The sequence below is a fragment of the Pan paniscus genome, chromosome 18 (assembly GCF_029289425.2).
Source record: "Pan paniscus chromosome 18, NHGRI_mPanPan1-v2.0_pri, whole genome shotgun sequence".
NCBI lineage: Eukaryota > Metazoa > Chordata > Mammalia > Primates > Hominidae > Pan > Pan paniscus.
Window position 1 is genome coordinate 31923028 of NC_073267.2, and position 18608 is coordinate 31941635.

The 18608-nt window shown below is 52.0% G+C and overlaps 1 protein-coding gene and 1 long non-coding RNA gene across 46 annotated transcripts in view; one reads left to right on the forward strand and one right to left on the reverse strand.

Annotated features, from left to right (window-relative positions):
* Positions 1-1375: 1375 nt before the first annotated feature.
* ATXN2L (ataxin 2 like) lies at positions 1376-16729 on the reverse strand. 45 transcript variants are annotated; one of them, XM_063597448.1, is made up of 24 exons: positions 15108-15554; positions 13251-13287; positions 12973-13029; positions 12812-12883; positions 12242-12392; positions 11646-11770; positions 9156-9247; positions 8590-8790; positions 7802-7977; positions 7525-7635; positions 6198-6410; positions 6030-6101; positions 5710-5780; positions 5245-5540; positions 5091-5160; positions 4396-4542; positions 4192-4264; positions 3914-4101; positions 3420-3549; positions 3208-3329; positions 2849-3058; positions 2485-2674; positions 2122-2158; positions 1376-1856 (listed from the first exon to the last, which is right to left on the reverse strand). In XM_063597448.1, exons 1-23 carry the CDS (start codon positions 15404-15406, stop codon positions 2127-2129), a joined length of 3135 nt encoding a protein of 1044 aa, XP_063453518.1. In that variant the 5' UTR covers positions 15407-15554; the 3' UTR covers positions 1376-1856; positions 2122-2126. The 45 variants fall into 45 exon arrangements, with proteins under 45 accessions (XP_063453518.1, XP_034807784.1, XP_034807787.1 ...); XM_034951893.3 differs by having other exon boundaries at positions 1376-1879; XM_034951896.3 differs by having other exon boundaries at positions 2117-2158.
* The window catches only part of LOC134729289 (uncharacterized), a 30764-nt gene continuing 28086 nt past the window's right edge, over positions 15931-18608 (forward strand). The window contains exon 1 of the long non-coding RNA XR_010110258.1: positions 15931-16143. This is a non-coding gene — a long non-coding RNA (uncharacterized LOC134729289). The remainder of the gene's footprint in view (positions 16144-18608) is intronic.

The following is an 18608-nucleotide window of genomic DNA, read 5'->3' on the forward strand; positions in this document are numbered from 1 at the left end:
AGTGGCTACCACATAAAGTCCTTTTTTTTTTTTTTCTTTACCTCTTTAATAACCCCTTCTCTCCACCCCACCATGTGCACTTATTACCAAGTTCCAAATCTGCATATGCTGGGATTCTTCCCCAATACTGTAGCCTTCACTCTTCCTGTCCTGGTCTCAGCAGCTTTCTCTGGCTTTGGTGAGAGCTGAAACATCCGTCTACCACTGAGCACCAGCCACTTCCTCAAAATCTTGGAAAGGTGAAATCACCTCCATTTTAGGCAAGGAAACCAAGGTCAAGTCTCCGAGAGAATTCTCAACCTCCCTGAAAAACTACCTCCTCTGGAGCCTGCTGTCATTTCCACATCCCATGCTTCAATCTTCTTGTCCCACCCATAATGCCTAATTTTGCTCTTGCTCCCCAGTAAGCCCAGTTCCCAACCAATCCTCTCCCCTCTTCTCCCACTAACAGTTTCACCTTTACAGCTCTCATCCACAGTCAGCTGCACATCCATCAGGACTTTAATTCCAATGACCATAAACATTCACCCTTCAACATAAAGAGGTGTATGTAATTCATGAGATACTCATATTAGAAATGAAACTTTGAATCACACCTTGAGATGAAGCCAAGTTCAAGATGAGAAAATAGTCACTAGACAGCTGGGTGAGCTATCTATGTAGCAGTTCCAGAGCCAGTCAGGGACAGCATCCTCGGGAACTGTGCCACTGCTCTGTCCCATCCTGGGAAGGGGACTCCCATCTCACGTGCTTTTAGCCATCCAGTCATCCAGAACCTCAGTCATCAACTGCACAACTTCACAACATGAAGTCTGGAACCCACCTTCAAATCAACAGCACAGGATCCCGATCTGGCTCCCCATCATCCTAGATTTCAATAACTGGCCACCACTGGAGTGCAATGGAGTGATCTCAGCTCACTGCAACCTCCGCTTCCTGGGTTTAAGTGATTCTCCTGCCTCAGCCTCCCAGGTAGCTGGGATTACAGGCATGTCCCATGACGCCAGGCTAATTTTTGTATTTTTAGTAGAGACAGGGTTTCACCCGGGTTCAAGTGATTCTCCTGCCTCAGCCTCCCAAGTAGCTGGGATTACAGGCATGTCCCACCACACCTGGCTATTTTTTGTATTTTTAGTACAGATGGGGTTTCACCAAGTTGGCCAGGATGGTCTCGATCTCTTGACCTGGTGATCTGCCCGCCTCAGCCTCCCAAAGTGCTGGGATTACAGGCGTGAGCCACCATGGCTGGCCACTGGACATGATTTTTACATGGAGGTGAAGAACAGGTCACAATGCAGCACCTATCAATGCCACAAAAGACTGACAGCTGTCATCCCACTCTAGTCTCCAAGGAGGAAACTCCAGGCAGGTTAAGTTAGTTTAAAATTTTATTTTTTTATTTATTTTTTAATATTTTTATGTAATAAAAAGTAAAAGTCCTTGTCCAGCCATCCTCGTGGGGCATCTGTCTGTCTCTCACACAGGTCACTCAAGTTAATGGGAAAGAAAGAACAGGGGGCCCAAGTCTGAAGTTATAAATAATAGAAAATAAAAGATCTTCCGTCTCCAGCGGGGGAATAGATGAGAGGATGGGAGGGCAAGACTGGGTGGGGATGGGCAGGGGCAGAGCAGGAACCCCCCACCCCTGCTGGACCCTGGCCCTGCCCTCTATGAGGCCCCTCCCATTCAAGGTGCTTGGCAGGAATTCCCCAGCTCCCCTGGGGAATGGGGGGATGGGGGGCTGGGAGTGGTCCGAGCTGCTGGGGGAAGAGACATAGATCACTCTTCCCTCCACTCATGGAGGTCTCAGGTCGCGGCCAGGACAATCTTCAGTTCCCCGGGGGGTGGAAGGGGAGCTGCTGGGAGGGATGAGATTGAACTGGTTGGAGGGGAAAGAGAAGAGAGCAGGAGCATTAGAACCCAAGCAGCTGTCCCTTCCTCCAATGCCGTCCAGTGGGGGCGTGGGGGTGTGTCTGGGAAGGAGCGGCCTCCTCAAGGTGTCTCGGGGGCTGTCAGAAGCACAGGTCAATCGCTGTTTCCCAGTAAGCCAGAGCCCTCACTCATGTGCCCAGCTCAGCCCCCCACACCCCAGTCTGGCCCTGTCTGCTGCACTGACCTTACCTCGGCTAAGTCAGGAGACAGTCGGGGTCACTGAGAGCTGGGGAGGCAGTGGGGAGGGGGGCTGCTGGATCACAACTGAGCGAGGACGGAGGGAAGCAAAGGACAGAGCCAGGAGCAAGCCCCTGGCGGCGGCGACTGTGGCTTCTGCCCACCCTACATACTTCACAGACAGGTGCAGGTCGGCGGGCGCCCTGTGGGACAGCCCTGCCTCCAAGACCCCTCACTCCCCACCCAGAACCCGTGCATCCTGCCCCACCTGCAGCCCCTCAGCTCTTCCATGCCAAATTCCCCCAGCTAATGAGAACTCACGAATCCTGTCATCGGCTCCTCCTGGAAATCCAGGCGCCTGGCCAGGCTGCTCACCTTGGGGGTGTCCGATGTAGGGGTAGGGTGAGGGTGTGGAAGCTGAGAGTGCAGGCACCCCACTCTGGGGCACCGCGCCTTGGGGGGGCCCCCCATGACTCTGGGGTGGGTGCAGCAGCATCACCTGGGGCGGGTGGGGAGCCCCAGGGTGAGGGGGCGGGGCTGCTGTGATTCCAGTTTGGACATGGGCCTGTGGAGAACAAAAAAGTAGCTGGGAAGACCACAGAATCCTGAAACAGACTCTGAGAGCCAGAGTTAGGGAGCACTATGGCAAGGGTGGCACCAGGGACTTGGGAATGGGATGGTCCCCATGGCAGACGGGCCCTGGCAAACAGACCCAGAAGTGGGACAGCTGGGCTCTTACCTGGGTAACATGGGCCATGTTGGTGAAGCCGTGGGGCAGCTGCTGGTGGTGGATGGCATACACAGCGGCTGGCTGGGGGAAGCTGCTCTGAGGGGACTGGGCAGAAGGTCCCGGTGGCAGAGAGGGCGGCGTGCCTGTCAGGGCCCCTGGGTGGTACAGATTCTGCTGTGGCTGTCCACTGCCCAAGTGTGGGGCCTGCCCCGCCTGATGCTGTTGGGGAGGGGAAGGTTGAGTGCCACCCAGGCCAGCAACTCGCTGGCCCCCAGTCCTCGCCACTCAGAAATGACCCCTAGCTCTATCCGCTCTTCCGGCCACCCATTCCTGCACCAGGACCACCCAGCACCCCCCATGGCAGGCACCTGGACAGGACTGGGGGCCGCATGCTGGGACTGCGGCTGGCTTCCAGTAGGCGTGGTAGCTGGCTGCGGCTGGTGGGCATGGAGCTGTGTGGCATGGTGTGGGTAGGACTGGTGAACAGTGGCTGCAGCAGGAAAGAGGGAGAACCAGTGCTGAGCACATCAGAGGGGGCTGGCACACAGCCCAGAGCAGAGGGACCAGGCGCAGGACTCACCATAAAGGGCTTGGGGGGTAGGCTGCTCTGCAGAAGGGTACTGAGGGGTAGAGGATGACACGATGGCCTGGGGATGGCTGCCCGACGTCAGCATGCGTGGGTTGCTCTGAAGCATGGGGGCAAACACCGGCTGGCGGGACAGAGAGAGGAGCGGTTGGCACAGCCGCCAGCTGGGAAGGTGTCCTCCTGCCAGTCACTGCGTGCACAGCACCGCTTGGGCCTCCTCACAATCACCCTATTGATTCAACATTCACAACGATCCCACCCAGCAGACACTATTTTCTCTACACTTCAGAGATACAGATGTCCAATGCCTTGTTACAGGTCCCACCAGAGCCAGGGCTCAAGCCCAAGTCTGACACCGCCAATACCACAAAGGGCCGATCCCACCTACAACACTGCCTGCCACCCCTAGCCAGCTCCGAAGTCTCTGGAGAAGATGGGATCCCTAGCAGGGGCCCTGGATCCTCACTGCCCTCCTGGGCCGCAGTCACCTGTGAGGGGTAGTGGGCCATGGGCTGCATCATGGCCGGCTGGCCTGGGAACTGCTGAGGGTTGTAGGGGATGTAGGAAGAATAGGGCGTGGCAGCCACCAGAGGCGGGCCAGCAGCCGCGGCGGCCTGCATCATCGGCGGGGCTGAGGCTGGCTGGTGTTGGTCCGAGCGCTGCGGAGGAAGGGAGCCTGGAAGAGGAGGAAGAGAGGAGAGCTCAAGCTCCACCTGCCAGTAGGCCCTTGGCAGCCTCGCCGCCTGCCCCTCCCAGCCCTGCTCACCTTTTGCTCCCCGGTACTTGCCCTGCTGCCCAGGCACTGAATTGGATACAGGATATGGATACATCTGAGGTGCCTGGGGATGAGGACACAGATGAGGCTGAATGACTCGCTCACGAATGCCCAGACAGGCCTGACCTGGTCCCTCAACCAGTGCAACCAAATCCCACCCCGCTAACCCTGGGCCTGGCCAGTCTCTCTGCATACCTGCACAGCTGGTCCCATGTGGATCTGAGGTATGTAGGAGATGTACTGGGGGCTGTATAGCCCACTCTGGCCTGCTGTCAGCACCGGGATGGAGGGAGTTGAATGAGTCCGGGGCCCCGGAGAAGTTGGGGTACTGGTGGATTTATTCTGCAAAAACAAGGGAGGACAATTTTATTTTGTATTTTCCCCTCTACTCCTGGCCATGCCTAGAGTGGTAATAGCTAACATTCGTGAAATGCTGCATACCAAACATATTCTGCACTTATCTTGATAAAGCCTCATATTAAACCCTATGAGGAGATGAGTATTCTAAAGTTACAGGTGAGGCAGAGAATGTAAGTGACGTCCAAGATCACAAACCTTCCAAATACAGGGGCTCAAGCCAAGTCAGCTGGCCTCTGTTCATGACTACCCCACTCCAATACTCTCTCAGCCAAATGCCAAGAACCAAAGAAAAGCCTGTTAACCCCTCGTCAGACTCACTGGGATCCCTGATCACCCAAACCTGGAGACCTGAGTCCATTTTCCCCAAGCCAGCCCCAAAGGTGCCATCCTTACATTTTTATGACATCTCCTCACACTGCCTGCCAGGCAAGTGGTCCTGGAAGTGAAGTGTTCCTCCCCCTATTCATCTATAAGCACTGCCCAAGTCTCCCCACAGAAACCAAAGTCCACATTCTCCCGTCTCAGCTCACCACAGACAGCAGAGGCTTTGTAGGATTGAACTCCTTAGCATTAGGGTTCAACGTTGATTTCTTTACTTGTCTGTGAGAGAAAGTACAGTAAATCTTCACGGCTTGCTCCCATCCCTCCTGCCATCCTCCCAGAGCCCCACCCCGCTCCACTCACTCAGCAACAGGGCCCTCATCTTTGTCTTCTCCCTTGATGAGGCCCACCGGGGGGCTGCCAGTTTGGCTTGGACAAGGTGGTGGGGGCTGCTCTGGCCCCTCAGTGCCTCCTGATGGTGCCAGAGGTGGTTTGTCCTCCTTATCCGATACGGACTCTGTCTTGGAGGAGACGGGAGACCCCATGGGCTCTGAAGTCAACAGACCATCAACCTCCTTCTCCTTTCCTTTGGGCTCCTCCTTTAAGATCCGGGGAGGAAAAGGATCCAGGCTGTTCTCAGGGGAGCTACTGGGCTGAAGCTGGAAGAGAGAAATACACACAGTCCAGTCTGACCCAGACCCTAGGCCTGGCTTTCTTCTTTCATCCTTTTTTGATCTCATCTCTTTGACTCCTACCTAGTCCTTTGCTTCATCTACGAACCACTCCCAACCCCTTTACCCTGCTAATATCCCAGCTCACTTCTCTCACCTTAAACTGGGCCCCAAACTTTCTCAGTTCTTCCAGTTGGAATCGTTTCTGTTCATTCTGAAGACCAGGGACTATGAGAAAACAGTCAAAAAGAAGAAAATACAAAACATTCTTTCTCTAAGGTGGCTACACAGTGCCAACAGAACAGAGGACAAGAAAGCAAAGAAAAAAGAGAAACTCTTGAGGATCACAGAAGTGAAATTATAATCCAAGGACTGACAGACATTGTTTGCCTCTGAATTCCAACAAACTTCCTAACTGAAATACTCTCCCCCAGACAAAGGAGCATTAATCCTCAGCAGAAAAAAAACCACCCTCACCTTTCCCAGCTATCCGAGCCAGCTCCTGGGGCTCCAGAGTTCTCCCAGGTTCCTTGGTAGAGAGTTCTTTTACTGTTCAAGTAAAGAGAAATGCCTAAAGGTCCTTCTGTCCAGAACCACAAATCACACTAAATATGCATTCACAGCACTCAAACACCTAGCTCTTACCATCTGTGGGGGCCAGGGAGATCTTTGGAGAAGCTGGAGAAATGGAGCCCACTCCAGGATCTGAGACTGATGAGGTCACAGGGATGGAGGCTGAAGAGGTTGGCACTGCCGAGCCGATGGGAGGCTCTGGACAGGAAGCTGAGATTGGGGCAGGGGCAGCAGACTTGGGAGAACGCGGGGGATACATCCGGCCCACTGGAAGAAAAGGGGGAGCTGTAGGATGGTTACTGCTGGTCAACAGCAGTGAGTACAAGGGCCTTACTCAAAACAGCAAGAAAGTTTACACACTATACAACCAGAGTCACCACCTTAAATGTCCAGAAGCTCAAGGCAGGTAACACAAGCAGGTAAATGGCCTCATGGGCATCATCGACAACTGGAATGCTTAAAGGAGTGGCTGGGATTCTGTTCCAGTCAACTCAAGCTATGCAGCAAGGCAAGCTCAGTTGACAGAATTTCCTGTAATTTAAAAGAAACTAAAAATTTTCTATGGCTTCTATTGATTTATTTATTTAGAGACAGGGTATCGCTCTGTTCCCCAGACTGGAGTGCAATGGTGTGAAGCCATCTCACTGCAACCTCAGCCTCCTGGGCTCAAGCGATTACCCCCACCTCAGCCTCGCAAGTAGCTGGGAGTACAGGTGCACGCCATCAAGCCTAGCTTATCTTTTTATTTTTTGCAGAAGGGTTTTGCCATGTTGCCCAGGCTGGTCTTAAACTCCTGGGCTCAAGCAATCTGCCTACCTCGGCCTGTTTTAAAAAGTTAGCAACTGGCAGGGTGTGGTGGCTCATGCCTGTAATCCCAGCACTTTGGGAGGCCAAGGTGGGCGGATCACGAGGTCAGGAGTTCGAGATCAGCCTGGCCAACATAATAAAACCCCGCTTCTACTAAAAATACAAAAAAATTAGCCAGCCGTGGTGGTGGGTGCCTGTAATCCCAGCTACTTAGGAGGCTGAGACAGGAGAATCGCTTGAATCTGGGGGGTGGAGGCTGCAGTGAGCTGAGATGGCACCACCGTACTCTGGCCCAGGCAACAGTGCAAGACTCCGTTTCAAAAAAAGAAAAAAACAACAAAAAACAAAACTTAGCAACTGATTCAAATCTAAACAAAAGATGTCTGCCAAGCAGACACAACCCATGGATTGCTAGGTTGAGATTTCTGCACTAGGGAAATCAAAGAACTATTTCCCAATATGACTAAATCCCAAATGCCCAAAACATCTATCTTAAAATTATCTCCCATTCCAGCACTGTAACAAATGGACATATTTACATCTCTTTACAAATTTCCATCCATTTCTTCATCCAACACTACTAAAGCTTTACCTGCAGGAGGAGGAGGAACAGAAGTTTCTCCAGAAGGCCTATTACTGGGCGAAGACAGAGTCTTGGCACCTCTCAGAGGCCGCTGTGCCTTTGGGGACATGCGGGAAGGGCCTGTTTGGTTTTTTTTTTTTGAGAAGAAAATGTCAGGAGGCAGACGACCTATTACATTCCCACAGATGCAGCGTCATTCCAACACACCCAAACCCCTCCAATTACCCTCCCACCTCCTTGGCATCCCCTTCCCTGCCCTGCCCCTCAAAGTCACCTCATAACTCACCTCCATTGATACCACGGGCCTCAGAACCTGGGCCAGGGCTGCTGTTGTCCAGATGGTGAGGGCCACGAGGTGGCAAAGAGCTAAGGCCAGGCCGACCGCCCCGAGAGCTGCTGCATCGAACTCCTCCCCGGGGACCTTCCCGGACTCGTTGAGGCAGAGGGATATACTTCCCCTCCCTGAGGAAAGAGTTCAAATAAGGCCAGGTAGCCACAAAACCCACGTTTTGGAAAGATGAAGCCATTTCTTCTTCTAAAGTCTCCCCTTTCTGCTCTCAAACATACACACACTGCCTGGCTCCAGCACCATCCCACTTGAAGATCTGCCCACTTGAAGATCTGCCCTAGTTTAACATTCTGTGGCTACAGACTTATGACCTCATGTGACATCAACTCTGAGCCAACCAACCTGGCCAGTGCTCCACAATTCTACAACTCCTGACCTATGACAAAAGTAGGATCACACCGTAGTTCCAGGGATAGTTTTTAAAAGACACAAATAATGTAGTTATATTTCACTTTTATAAGAAGAAAGAGCACATATATAAAAATGAATACAGAGAAAAAGGGAAAGTAAACCAAAATTTTGAATTTTTTTTTTTTTAGATCTACAAGCTTCAGCTTTGTTACTTTAGGCAAATTACATAATCTCGCTTTACCTCAACCTCCTAAACCTGTGTATGACATTTTACATGGTCACAAGGCTTAAACCACAGCACACATCAACTCTGGGCCCAGGCCCCAGGATATTCCCAGAAGCCCCAAGTAGTCCTGGCTGTTTGCAACAGTCACCTGGATGCCAAGCTGGGGCTCTCCCGCCCTGAGCCCTGCCGCTGGACTGCACTGTGCTTCTCCTCTTCAGTGCGCCCATCGTCGTTCTCCATGGCGATCCGTAGGCGGTACTGGGGGCTTGATTCAATCTCTCGAGCCAACTGGGCCGCACGCAGCTCTCGCTGACGAAACTCTTCTGAGTTGTCCTTTTCTAAGGGCACCCTGAGACAGCACCCACAGACCACCACCATCCCAGTGCCAGGGGACAAAAGAGGAAAAAAGGAAAAACATTTGAACAAGTCCAATCCCCAGTTCAGGCATGGAAGTATTTAATCCCTTCAACATCTGGGTAACGGGCACCGACTGCGTCCCAGGTAGAGCACCAAGGCTTATCTGGGAATCTGAGGAGCACTTAAGACGCTTAAAACCTTTGAGGGAAGAATTCCACAAGGCAGAGTAGGAGTGGGGACAGCGACCCTGGAAACCCAGAGAAAAATGAGCAAAAACTATGTTCTACCTGGAAACCTGTCTTCACTTAGTGACCCCATATCACCAACACATCACCTGGAGAGCACCAAGACACTCACGTATAAGAAGAAAGACTGCTATCATAGGTAGTCTTCACACCGTAGTTCTCCTCATTGAACTTGAACATTTCATTGGGGTCCCATCCATTGGACTGGGGAGGGAGGAAGGTGGTTTTAAAACCCAGCAAGAAAAGCAACAATGACAAGTCACTTCCCTTCCATCAGGTTAAAAACTCCAAGATGTGAACAAATTGGCTGGGCACAGTGGCTGAAACCTGTAATCCCAGTACTTTGGGAAGCTGAGGCAGGAGGCTCTCCTGAGGCCAGGAGTTTAAGGCCAGACTGGGCAACACAGCAAGAGCTCACCTCTAGAAAAAAATAATGAAACAGCCGGGTGTGGTGGTGCATGCCTGGGGTCCTAGCTACTCGCTACTCAGGAGATTGAGGAGAGAGGATCACTTGAGCCCAGGAGTTTGAGGCTGCAGTGAATTATTATGGCACCACTGCGCTCCGGCCTGGGTGACTGGCTGGGCGTGGTGGCTCATGCCTGCAATCCCAGCACTTTGGGAGGTGGGTGGATCACCTGAGGTCAGGAGTTTGAGATCAACCTGACCAATATGGTGAAACCCCGTCTCTACTAAAAATAAAAAATTAGCCATCCGTGGTGGCGCATGCCTGCAGTCCTGGCTGAGGCAGAAGAATCGCTTGAACCTGGGAGGCAGAGGTTGCAGTGAGCTGAGATCGAGCCACTGCACTCCAGCCTCCAGCCTGAGTGACAGAGTGAGACCCTGTCTCCAAAAAAACAAAAACAAACAACTACAACAAAAACCCGGGCAACAGAGCAAGCTCTTGTCTCAAAAATAAATGACAAAAAAAGAGTGGAAAAAAATTGGAACGTGGCTGGCAAAAGTAATCAACTAATAATTGTAATTAATAACTGCATTTTTTTTTTTTTTGGAGACAGTTTCACTCTTGTTGCCCAGGCTGGAGTGCAATGGTGCGATCTTGGCTCACCGCAACCTCCGTCTCCTTGGGTTCAAGCGATTCTCCTGCCTCAACCTCACGAGTAGCTGGGATTACGGGCATGTGCCACCACGCCCAGCTAATTTTGTATTTTTAGTAGAGATAGGGCTTCTCCACGTTGGTCAGGCTGGTTCCAAACTCCCAACCTCAGGTGATCCGCCCGCCTTGGCCTCCCAAAGTGCTGGGATTACTGGTGTGAGCCACCGCGCCCGGCCTGCAACTGTTAGTAATTACTAACAACTGCAGCAGAAATTATCAATAACTAGTAAACCTGAAAAGTCATAAGACCTAACAATTCTATTTCCAAGACATCCCAGAAAAATTCTGGCACATGTGCGTGGGGAATATATGATCTAAAAGTCCAGCAAGGTACTATTTTTAGTAGCAAAATAATGGCAACCAAATGCAGATGATTAAGGAAAAGGACAAATACAATTTGCTGTGTACACGTGTGTGTGTATATTTGAAAACAGCACACAACAATAGAAGCAAAGAACTAGATCTACGTATAACCATGAGAAGTTCGAAAAGGCAAGAAAAGCAAATTCTTGTACAAACTAAACATAACAAAACAATAATATATTCATTTACAAGACATTTGTTTCTCAACAGATAGTCTCGCTATGATGCCCAGGCTGGAGCACAGTGGCCATTCACAAGTTCAGTCATAGTGCACCAAAGCTTCAAATGATTCTCCTACCTCAGCCTCCTGAGTAGTTGGGACTACAGGTGTGGGACCACCACGCTCAGCTCTATTCATGAGCGGTTTTATTTTTTTTGAGAAATCCTCACTGTCACTCAGACTGGAGTCCAGTGGCACAATCTCAGCTTACAGCAGCCTCAAACTCCTGGGCTCAAGTGATCCTCCTGCCTTGGTCTCCCAAGTAGCTGGGACTACAGGCATGAGCCACTGCGCTCAGCCTCATGAGAGATTTTAAATGCCTCAGAGTAGCTGATTTTGGGAAGAGAAATGGGCCTACACAGTAATCTATACTTTTTGTTATGTTGAAAAATAACGTGATGCAAATGCTAGGAGTGGTTAATTATAGATAGTAAGAGAGTAAGTTGATGTTTTGGTTTTGTTGCGTGTGACACGGTCCACCCAGGCTGGAGTGCAGTGGTATGATCACAGCTCACTGTAGCCTCGACCTCCCTGGGCTCAAGTGATCCTTCCACCTCAGCCTCCCAAGTAGCTGGGACTACAGGTACATGCCACCAAACCTTGATAGCTTTTATATATCTTGTTGAGACAGGGTTTCACCATGTTGCCCAGACTGGTCTCGAACTCCTTGCCTCAAGTGACCCACCGGCCTTGGCCTCCCAAAGTGCTGGGATTACAAACATGAGCCACTGCACCCAGCTAAGAATAGATATTTTTACTTTGCTATTTTCTATACATTTCTATTTGTTATCTGACTACCATCAATGGGCAACAGTAAATATTTCCCTCCCCCCTCAAATGAACCTCACTGTCAACAACCCATTCTGTCTGTCCAGCTCCCAAGTTCTCAGGGAAGGAGGCTATACCATGTCAGACTCGAGGTCATAGTCGTCGCTGTTGCTGTCACCCCCCTCCCAGCGCTGAAGCACCTTCTCTTTGTGTTCCCCATTCACTTTCGAGCTCATGGCAATGGCTGAATCGGTGAACTTGTCTGTGGGGGCAGAGGTGAAGATCAGGAGTCAGGCTATATTTCACAGACTTCTTTCCAATATCCCCCAACCCCACTCTCCATAAGTAGTTCAGGAACGAAGTTTAAGAAGCCCAGAGTACGTGTGCCCGTGTGTTAGGATGGCCAGGGGGTGGGGAGGCAAGAGAAGAAGAGTATACAAAGTCTATCAGTACTATGATTCCAAAGAAAAAAGAAGTTAAAAACCAAGCAAAGAAAATATGAAGAACCACAACACAGACAGGAATTCATTGCATTATATATTAGACATCAAGACATATTTTTAAGAAGAAAAATCCACCCACTTCGCTCAGAAAAAAAAGGCATTAAAGCAAAACAAACAAACAAACAAAAACAAAAAAAACCAAACACATCACCATGTTCCACCTGCACACAAACTACCCTCTGTCCTCTATGCACACAGAGCAGGTCTGAGGTAACAGCCTAGGACAATACCTTTAGTAGCGTAGTTGAAGTCAACATTTCGGAAGTGAACAAGCATGACATCACTTGGCTTAAACACCATGGTGTCCACAATGTCCTCCCGACGAGGGCCACCTGCTGGCTCAGATGCTTTCCGGTGCACAGCATCCACGGCTAGTTCAAACTACAAACACCCCATTCCCCACACCCATGGGTCAGTTTCAAGAAAGGTGAAGGCAAAAATAGAACTGGATTTCTCTTAAATAGAACTGGATTTCTCTTAAATAGAACTGGATTTCTCTTACCCTTCCCAAACTTTTCACAACACTACATCCTCAACACACTTGGAACCAAGTGCATTGTTTTCTCAACATCAGCCACAGGACTTAGCAAAAGTCTCACAAAAATTTAAACTTAAATATTTTAACATTAAAGTACCCAGCCCTCAAATTTGTCTTTTTTCCCTGCAGCACTATTCAGCACAGGCCTACAGAAACAACTAAAGGCATACTCTGACATCACCCAATTGACACCTTCAATGAGCCTATTTCATTCTCCTCCTACTCTGCAACTCCAAAAATAATTAAATTTGAGTACACTGACCTTTGAGCTTAGCGTCTTGAAGATACCCTCATAAGTGGTACCATTTTTCACCTTTACATCACAAGTGGAGCCCTGGCAGAGTGGGAAAAATAAGAAGAGTGTCTCCAGAAAGTAGATGCATTACGTTCCTTAAACAACCCGGGGGTTAACTACCAACTTACCACAACAGCTGTAAGGAAATGCAGCATTCTGGAATTGTTGTAGACGCCTTCAAACACCTGTCAGTTAACATAAGAGAGAGAATTAAAGGAGTAATCAATCAACACCTCATTTTCTTTTCTAAATGCCCGCCGCACTCTACTCATTCTGCCTTGTGTGTGCCGGGCCCACAGCCCTCCTGAGTACATTAGACTCTATCTAGACCTAATGTGCCCTATATTCCCACCTTATGCATCTTTTAGGTCTATGTATCTTAAAGAGGGTGGGAGAAGACACTCACAGGTGACTGTGGGGGTCCCTTTCCTGTGCTCTGTCCCCTATAAAAGAAAACAAGAAATTACTTAAGTCTGTTCAAGCCCTCTTAGACCACTATGAAATTAATGTTAAATCCTAGAAGTATATACCACCTGATGATGCTGACTTAGACTACAAAATTGTTAATCAGTAAGATTTTTCTTTTCTATTTTTTTTATTTGAGACAGGGTCTCCCTCTGTTGCCCAGGCTGGGGTGCAGTGGCGTGATCTCAGTTCACTGCAGCCTCCACCTCCAAGGCTCAAGTGATCTTCCTGCCTCAGCTTCCCGAGTGGCTAAGACTATAGGTACGAACCACCACTCCTGGCTTTTTTTTTTTTTTTTTTAATTTTTAGTAGAGATGGGATTTCCCATCTGTGTTGCCCAGGCTGGTATCGATCTCCTGGGCTCAAAGGATCCTCCCACCTTTGCCTCCTAAAGTGCTGGCATTACAGGCGTGAGCCACTGCGCCCGGCCAATAAATAAGATTTTCAAACTCTCACCTTGTAGAGGAAGAAAGAAATAGACATTAATAAGCCAGCAAACACATTTCCTCCAAATGCCAGCAAAAAAGATCTCAATCAACAATGGTTGTCAGTTGCTCTAAGAACCAACGAGAAAGGGGCTAGGGCTGCAGGCTACCAACAGATCAATGCTACAGTATTAACCAAAAAGCCACGCCAGCTGTGAGGGCAAAAGCTCCAGGAGTGCAGCTTTGGAACTACCTAGCTCAGGTACATTACCTCCCAAACAGGAAAGACAATCATTTTCAGCAGCCTGACGCCTCAAAACTGTGGGAGGAGGGGTATCCCCTCCACACCCCATCCCCTCGACCTCATGACTCATTCAGCCCGTTACCCACTCTGCGGGGATCACCAATTGCCAGGTAACCCTGCTCGTCGCTGGCTGATGTAACCGGCGGTTGAGGGCGAAGAGGGGGCCGCTGGCGGGGCTGGGGGACAGCGCAGCCGCAAAAGCCATCCACCGGGAGGCCTCGCCCGGTCTGCGCCTGCGCACTAAAACCCACGGGCCTTTCCGAACTCCCACCTCCAGCGATCAGAGCCCACTGCGCCTGCGTGTGCCGCCACTCTTAATTCCATTAACACACACGCGCGCGCACAGGAAAAACTGAGCAGGGCCTCCACTACTCATGCACTGCCACCAGACGAGCCCCTCCACGAACTAGTCCCTGCCCTAGGTGTTCCCGGGGCGCGCGAATGCCCGGGTCATGAGACCGAGCATCCACGCGCACGTACGGGAAGGGGGCGCGCGCGCCAGAGGCTCCCGGCCCGCAGTCCTCCCAGTCATCCCTCCTTCCGTCCCCCCGCCCACCTCGCTCCCCTCCTACTGGCCAGACCGGGAAGGGGGAGGCAGCAACCCGCTCCCAAGTCCCTCCCTCCCCATTGGCCAAACTGTGGGCCGCGCGCCCCCCTCCATTGGCTACGGCCGGGGACCCCTTCCCGCAGCAGACTCCCCATTGGCTGAAGCCGGGGACGGCGAGACCCTTCGTGGTAATGGAACCGGGGACCCCGATCAGCTCCTTGCCCCCCCCAACTCCCCGTTCCGACGGCGCCGGAGGGATGCGCCCCGCCTCCCCTGAAGGCCGGGGCTGCGAGCCCTGACTAGGCCCCGAGAGCCGAGCGCGGCCCCTCAGTGCTCCGGTGGCCGCCCGGGGACCCTTTCCGTCCGACCTGTTCGGACCTGAGGGGGCCCTCCCCCAGCTTCACGGGGACTCCCCACCCAGCCAGTGCCCCTGACGGTGCCGGGTCGGGGTCCGCCCCGCCGGAACCGAGCCACAGCCTCTGGGTGGCCGCGGCTCCCTCGCCCGGAGCCCACCCTTCTCACCTGGCGCTGCCGATGGCGGCTGCCCCCGGCCTCTCCTGGTGCTGCTGCGGCGGCGGCGGCTGCGGCGCCAAGATGCCTTCGGCTCCCCGGCGGAGCCCGCTCCCGGCAGCGGCCACAGGCCCCAGGCAGGGGGAGGCGGCCGCTGGAGGCCCGGGAGGAGCCGCAGAGGTGGCCAGCGGCCCCGGGAGGCCGCCGTTGGGAGGGCTGGTGCCCCCGGGGGGCCGACGGGCCACGGCCTGTTGCGTGGGGGGCGGCTGCTGGGGCTGGGAGGGCTGTTGTGGCGGCTGAGGCTTCAACATGATGGCAGCGTCCGGAAGGGGAATTAGAGAGAAGGGAGGGAGAGAGGGGGCCGGGGCTGGGGCCCCGCTGGAGAGCGCGGGAAGCGAGGGGGATCGGGCAGCCGGGGCCCGCTGTTGGCGGGCGGGGGGAGCCCCGCGGTGTCGGGGGTGGAGAGAGAAGACCGCGGCGCGAGGAAGCGCCGCGAGGCGGAAGGGGAGGGGGTCTCGCGGCTGGAGGAAAGAGAGAGGGCGCGAGCCGGGCTGGCGCGCGTGCGCGTCGCCGGGGAGCGGAGAGGGAGGAGCGCGCGGGTGGGAGCTCCCGGGGGGAGGGGGGGCAGGAGCGAGCAGTGGCGCGAGGTGCCGCGCACACCGGCGCGGTTAGCTCCCGGCGGGAAAGTGGGAGAGAATCAAGTCGGTGAACCTCGCACCCCTAGCCCTGGGAGTGGGTAAGGAGCGGCGCGGGCGCTCACGCGCGCCAAGGATTTAGGGTCTCAAAGTCTCAAACCGCCTTAGAAGCCGGCGGCCGCTGTCGCTTCACAATGAGCGTGTGAGGCGCTGGGGGAGGAGCCGAAGGCGCCAGAGGAAGGGCCGGCCTCTCCGCCCACGCCGTCGCTGCGTCGCGATGCCTCCGCGGGAGTGTGAGGCGGCACGTCGTGCGTGAGGCTCTTCCGCCACTTGGGGGCCCGTGGGCAGAGCCTTAAGTGCCAAGAAAATCTCCGGGACTGGACCACCCGAGCCACTGCGCTTTTAGGCAGGTGGTAGGTTTCGCAAGGAGCTACCCTCCACCTTGTTTGCTTTAAAGTAAAAGACTGATGAGCATTAGTGATTCGTTTGAGCGTGTTGATCTTTGCAGATAAATTTACGCCTCGTCCTAAATTATTTCAGATTTTTGTGATTTTGACCTAAATTGTTCCTCCATGCCCGAGAATGAATCTTTAAACTATAATAACAAAGACTGAAGGCCAAAGTTCCGAGTTCAAAATCCTCCACCCGACCCTGCAACGAAGGCAGCTTCATTCATTCAAAATGAGTTGGGCATTGGAGTATTCAGTTAGTTGTTTTGGACACAAGGATAATTAAACTGCTTCCTGCTCTCGAGGAGTTCATGCTAGTGGTGGATTCAGAGAATTTGACGAGATCTAGTAGGTGAAGCACAGAGGACTACAAGAGCAAATAGGAGTGACACCTAATCTTAATCCAGTTTTGGGAGACCCAGATAACGGACAGGAGGGCCGGGCGCAGTGGCTCATACCTGTAATCCTAACATTTTGGGAGTCCGAGGCAGAAGGATCGTTGAAGGCCAGGAGTTTGAGACCAGCCTAGGCAACAAAGTGAGACTTTGTCTCTACAAAAAAATAAATTTTAAATTATAAAAAAAACTGATAAGAGGGCAGGGGGAGATGGGTTTCTAGGCAGGGGAATAGGATATGACAAACTAAGAAAAACTCAGCTTGTCCTAAGCATAAAATTAAAGGGGGGAAGAGGTAGCTAACCTGGGATCAGGTTTTAAAGGCTCCCAAGTCTTGTAAGAGACCCGGACATTATCCTCAAAGCAGTGGGGAGCTTATTTAAGAAAGTGAAAAGAGGCTGGGCATGGTCTGTAATCCCAGTACTTTGGGAGGTTTGAGGTCAGGAGTTTGAGATCAGCCTGGCCAACATGGTGAAACCCTGTCTCTACTAAAAATGCAAAAATTAGCTAGGCGTGGTGGTGCATGCCTGTAATCCCAGCTACTCAGGAGGCTGAGGCAGGAGAATCACTTGAACCAAGGAGGCGGACGTTGCCGTGAGCCCAGATCGCACCACTGCACTCCAGCCTGGGTGACAGAGCAAGACTCCTTCCCCCCAAAACAAACAAAAAAACAAGTGAAAAGAGGTCAGATTTGCATTTTTAAAGGTTTACTCTTTGCAACGTGGAGAATGGTCTTAATCCGAGCGAAACTCGCAATGTCTCAATCTCTTCGCTCTAAATGTTAGCATTGGAACTCTTCCCAGCCCCTGCACCAAACACATGCACACCTAGCTACAACACTGCCTTACTCTTTGGGTAATAGTCCTTCGCCCTGCCTCGCTCCTGCCTTCAGATGTGCTAGTTTCCCCTCCTGTGTGCTCGCCGAGCAATTTATCCCACTGTATTCTAACAGCTCGTTTAATTCTGTCTTCCTGCTAATGTCAGCTCCCTAAGGGTTAGGATCTTGACTTATTTCTTGCTCTGCAGTACTCTAGCACACTGCAGGCACTCAATGAAATATCTGTAAGGTGAGTGGATCCAAATGATGTTTTTTTGTTTGTTTTTGAGATGGAGTTTCGTTCTTATTGCCCAGGCTGGAGTGCAATGGCGCGATCTCGGCTCACCACAACCTCCGCCTCCCGGGTTCAAGCGTTTCTCCTGCCTCAGCCTCTTGAGTAGCTGAGATTACAGTCATGCACCACCACACCCGGCTAATTTTGTATTTTTAGTGGAGACGGGGTTTCTCCATGTTGGTCAGGCTGATCTTGAACTCCCGACCTCAGGTGATCCACCCGCCTGGACCTTCGAAAGTGCTGGGATTACAGGCATGAGCCACCACGCCCAGCCCAAATGCTGTTTTAAAGGTCATCATGTCTCCTGGGTTCCCTAACAAACACAGTCCAGCTTTTTCCTGGCATTACCTGGACCACCTGGTGCCATGCCACCTCTCTACCCTCATTGACAGATTGTGAGCACTGAGCACTCTAACCCCCTTCCATCTACCCCATCCTGCTCCACACTCAAATTCTGAGTTTTAGCCCCATGAAACTTCTTTCTCCATAGCTTGCCTTGCCCTTGCTAGTGGCAGCTAATTTGCATGGGGTCTACAGCAACCTCAATTCTTGCCTCCTCAGAAGAAAGAATTCCACCAAGGGGCATAAGGCAGAGGGAGAGACAGAGGCAAGTTTTAGAGCAGGAGTGAACGTTTATTAAAAAGTTTTAGAGCAGGAATGAAAGGAAGTAAAGTACACTTGGAAGAGGGCCAGGCATGAATGACTTGACAGATTCAAGTCCCTGGTTTGACCTTTGACTTGGGGTTTCATACGCTGGCATGCTTCCAGGGATTTACGGTTTGCTTCTCTTCTCCCCTGATTCCTACCTTGGCATGGGCTGTCCACATGCACGGTGGCCTGCCAGCACTTTGAGGGGCCACAAGCACAGTGTGTTCAGTATACTGAAGTGCACATGCTCACTTGAGGCGTTCTTCCCTTACAG

Excerpts from the sequence above, each read along its gene's own strand:
- ATXN2L (XM_034951871.4), bottom strand. The coding sequence starts at position 15,406 with ATGTTGAAGCCTCAGCCGCCACAACAGCCCTCCCAGCCCCAGCAGCCG. Across the intron at positions 6,102-6,197 it reads CTCCCTGGCCCCCACAGATG|TAAAAGAACTCTCTACCAAG; the intron begins GTAAGAGCTAGG and ends TTACTTGAACAG. Across the intron at positions 3,550-3,913 it reads TGGCCCACTACCCCTCACAG|CCGGTGTTTGCCCCCATGCT; the intron begins GTGACTGCGGCC and ends CTGTCCCGCCAG.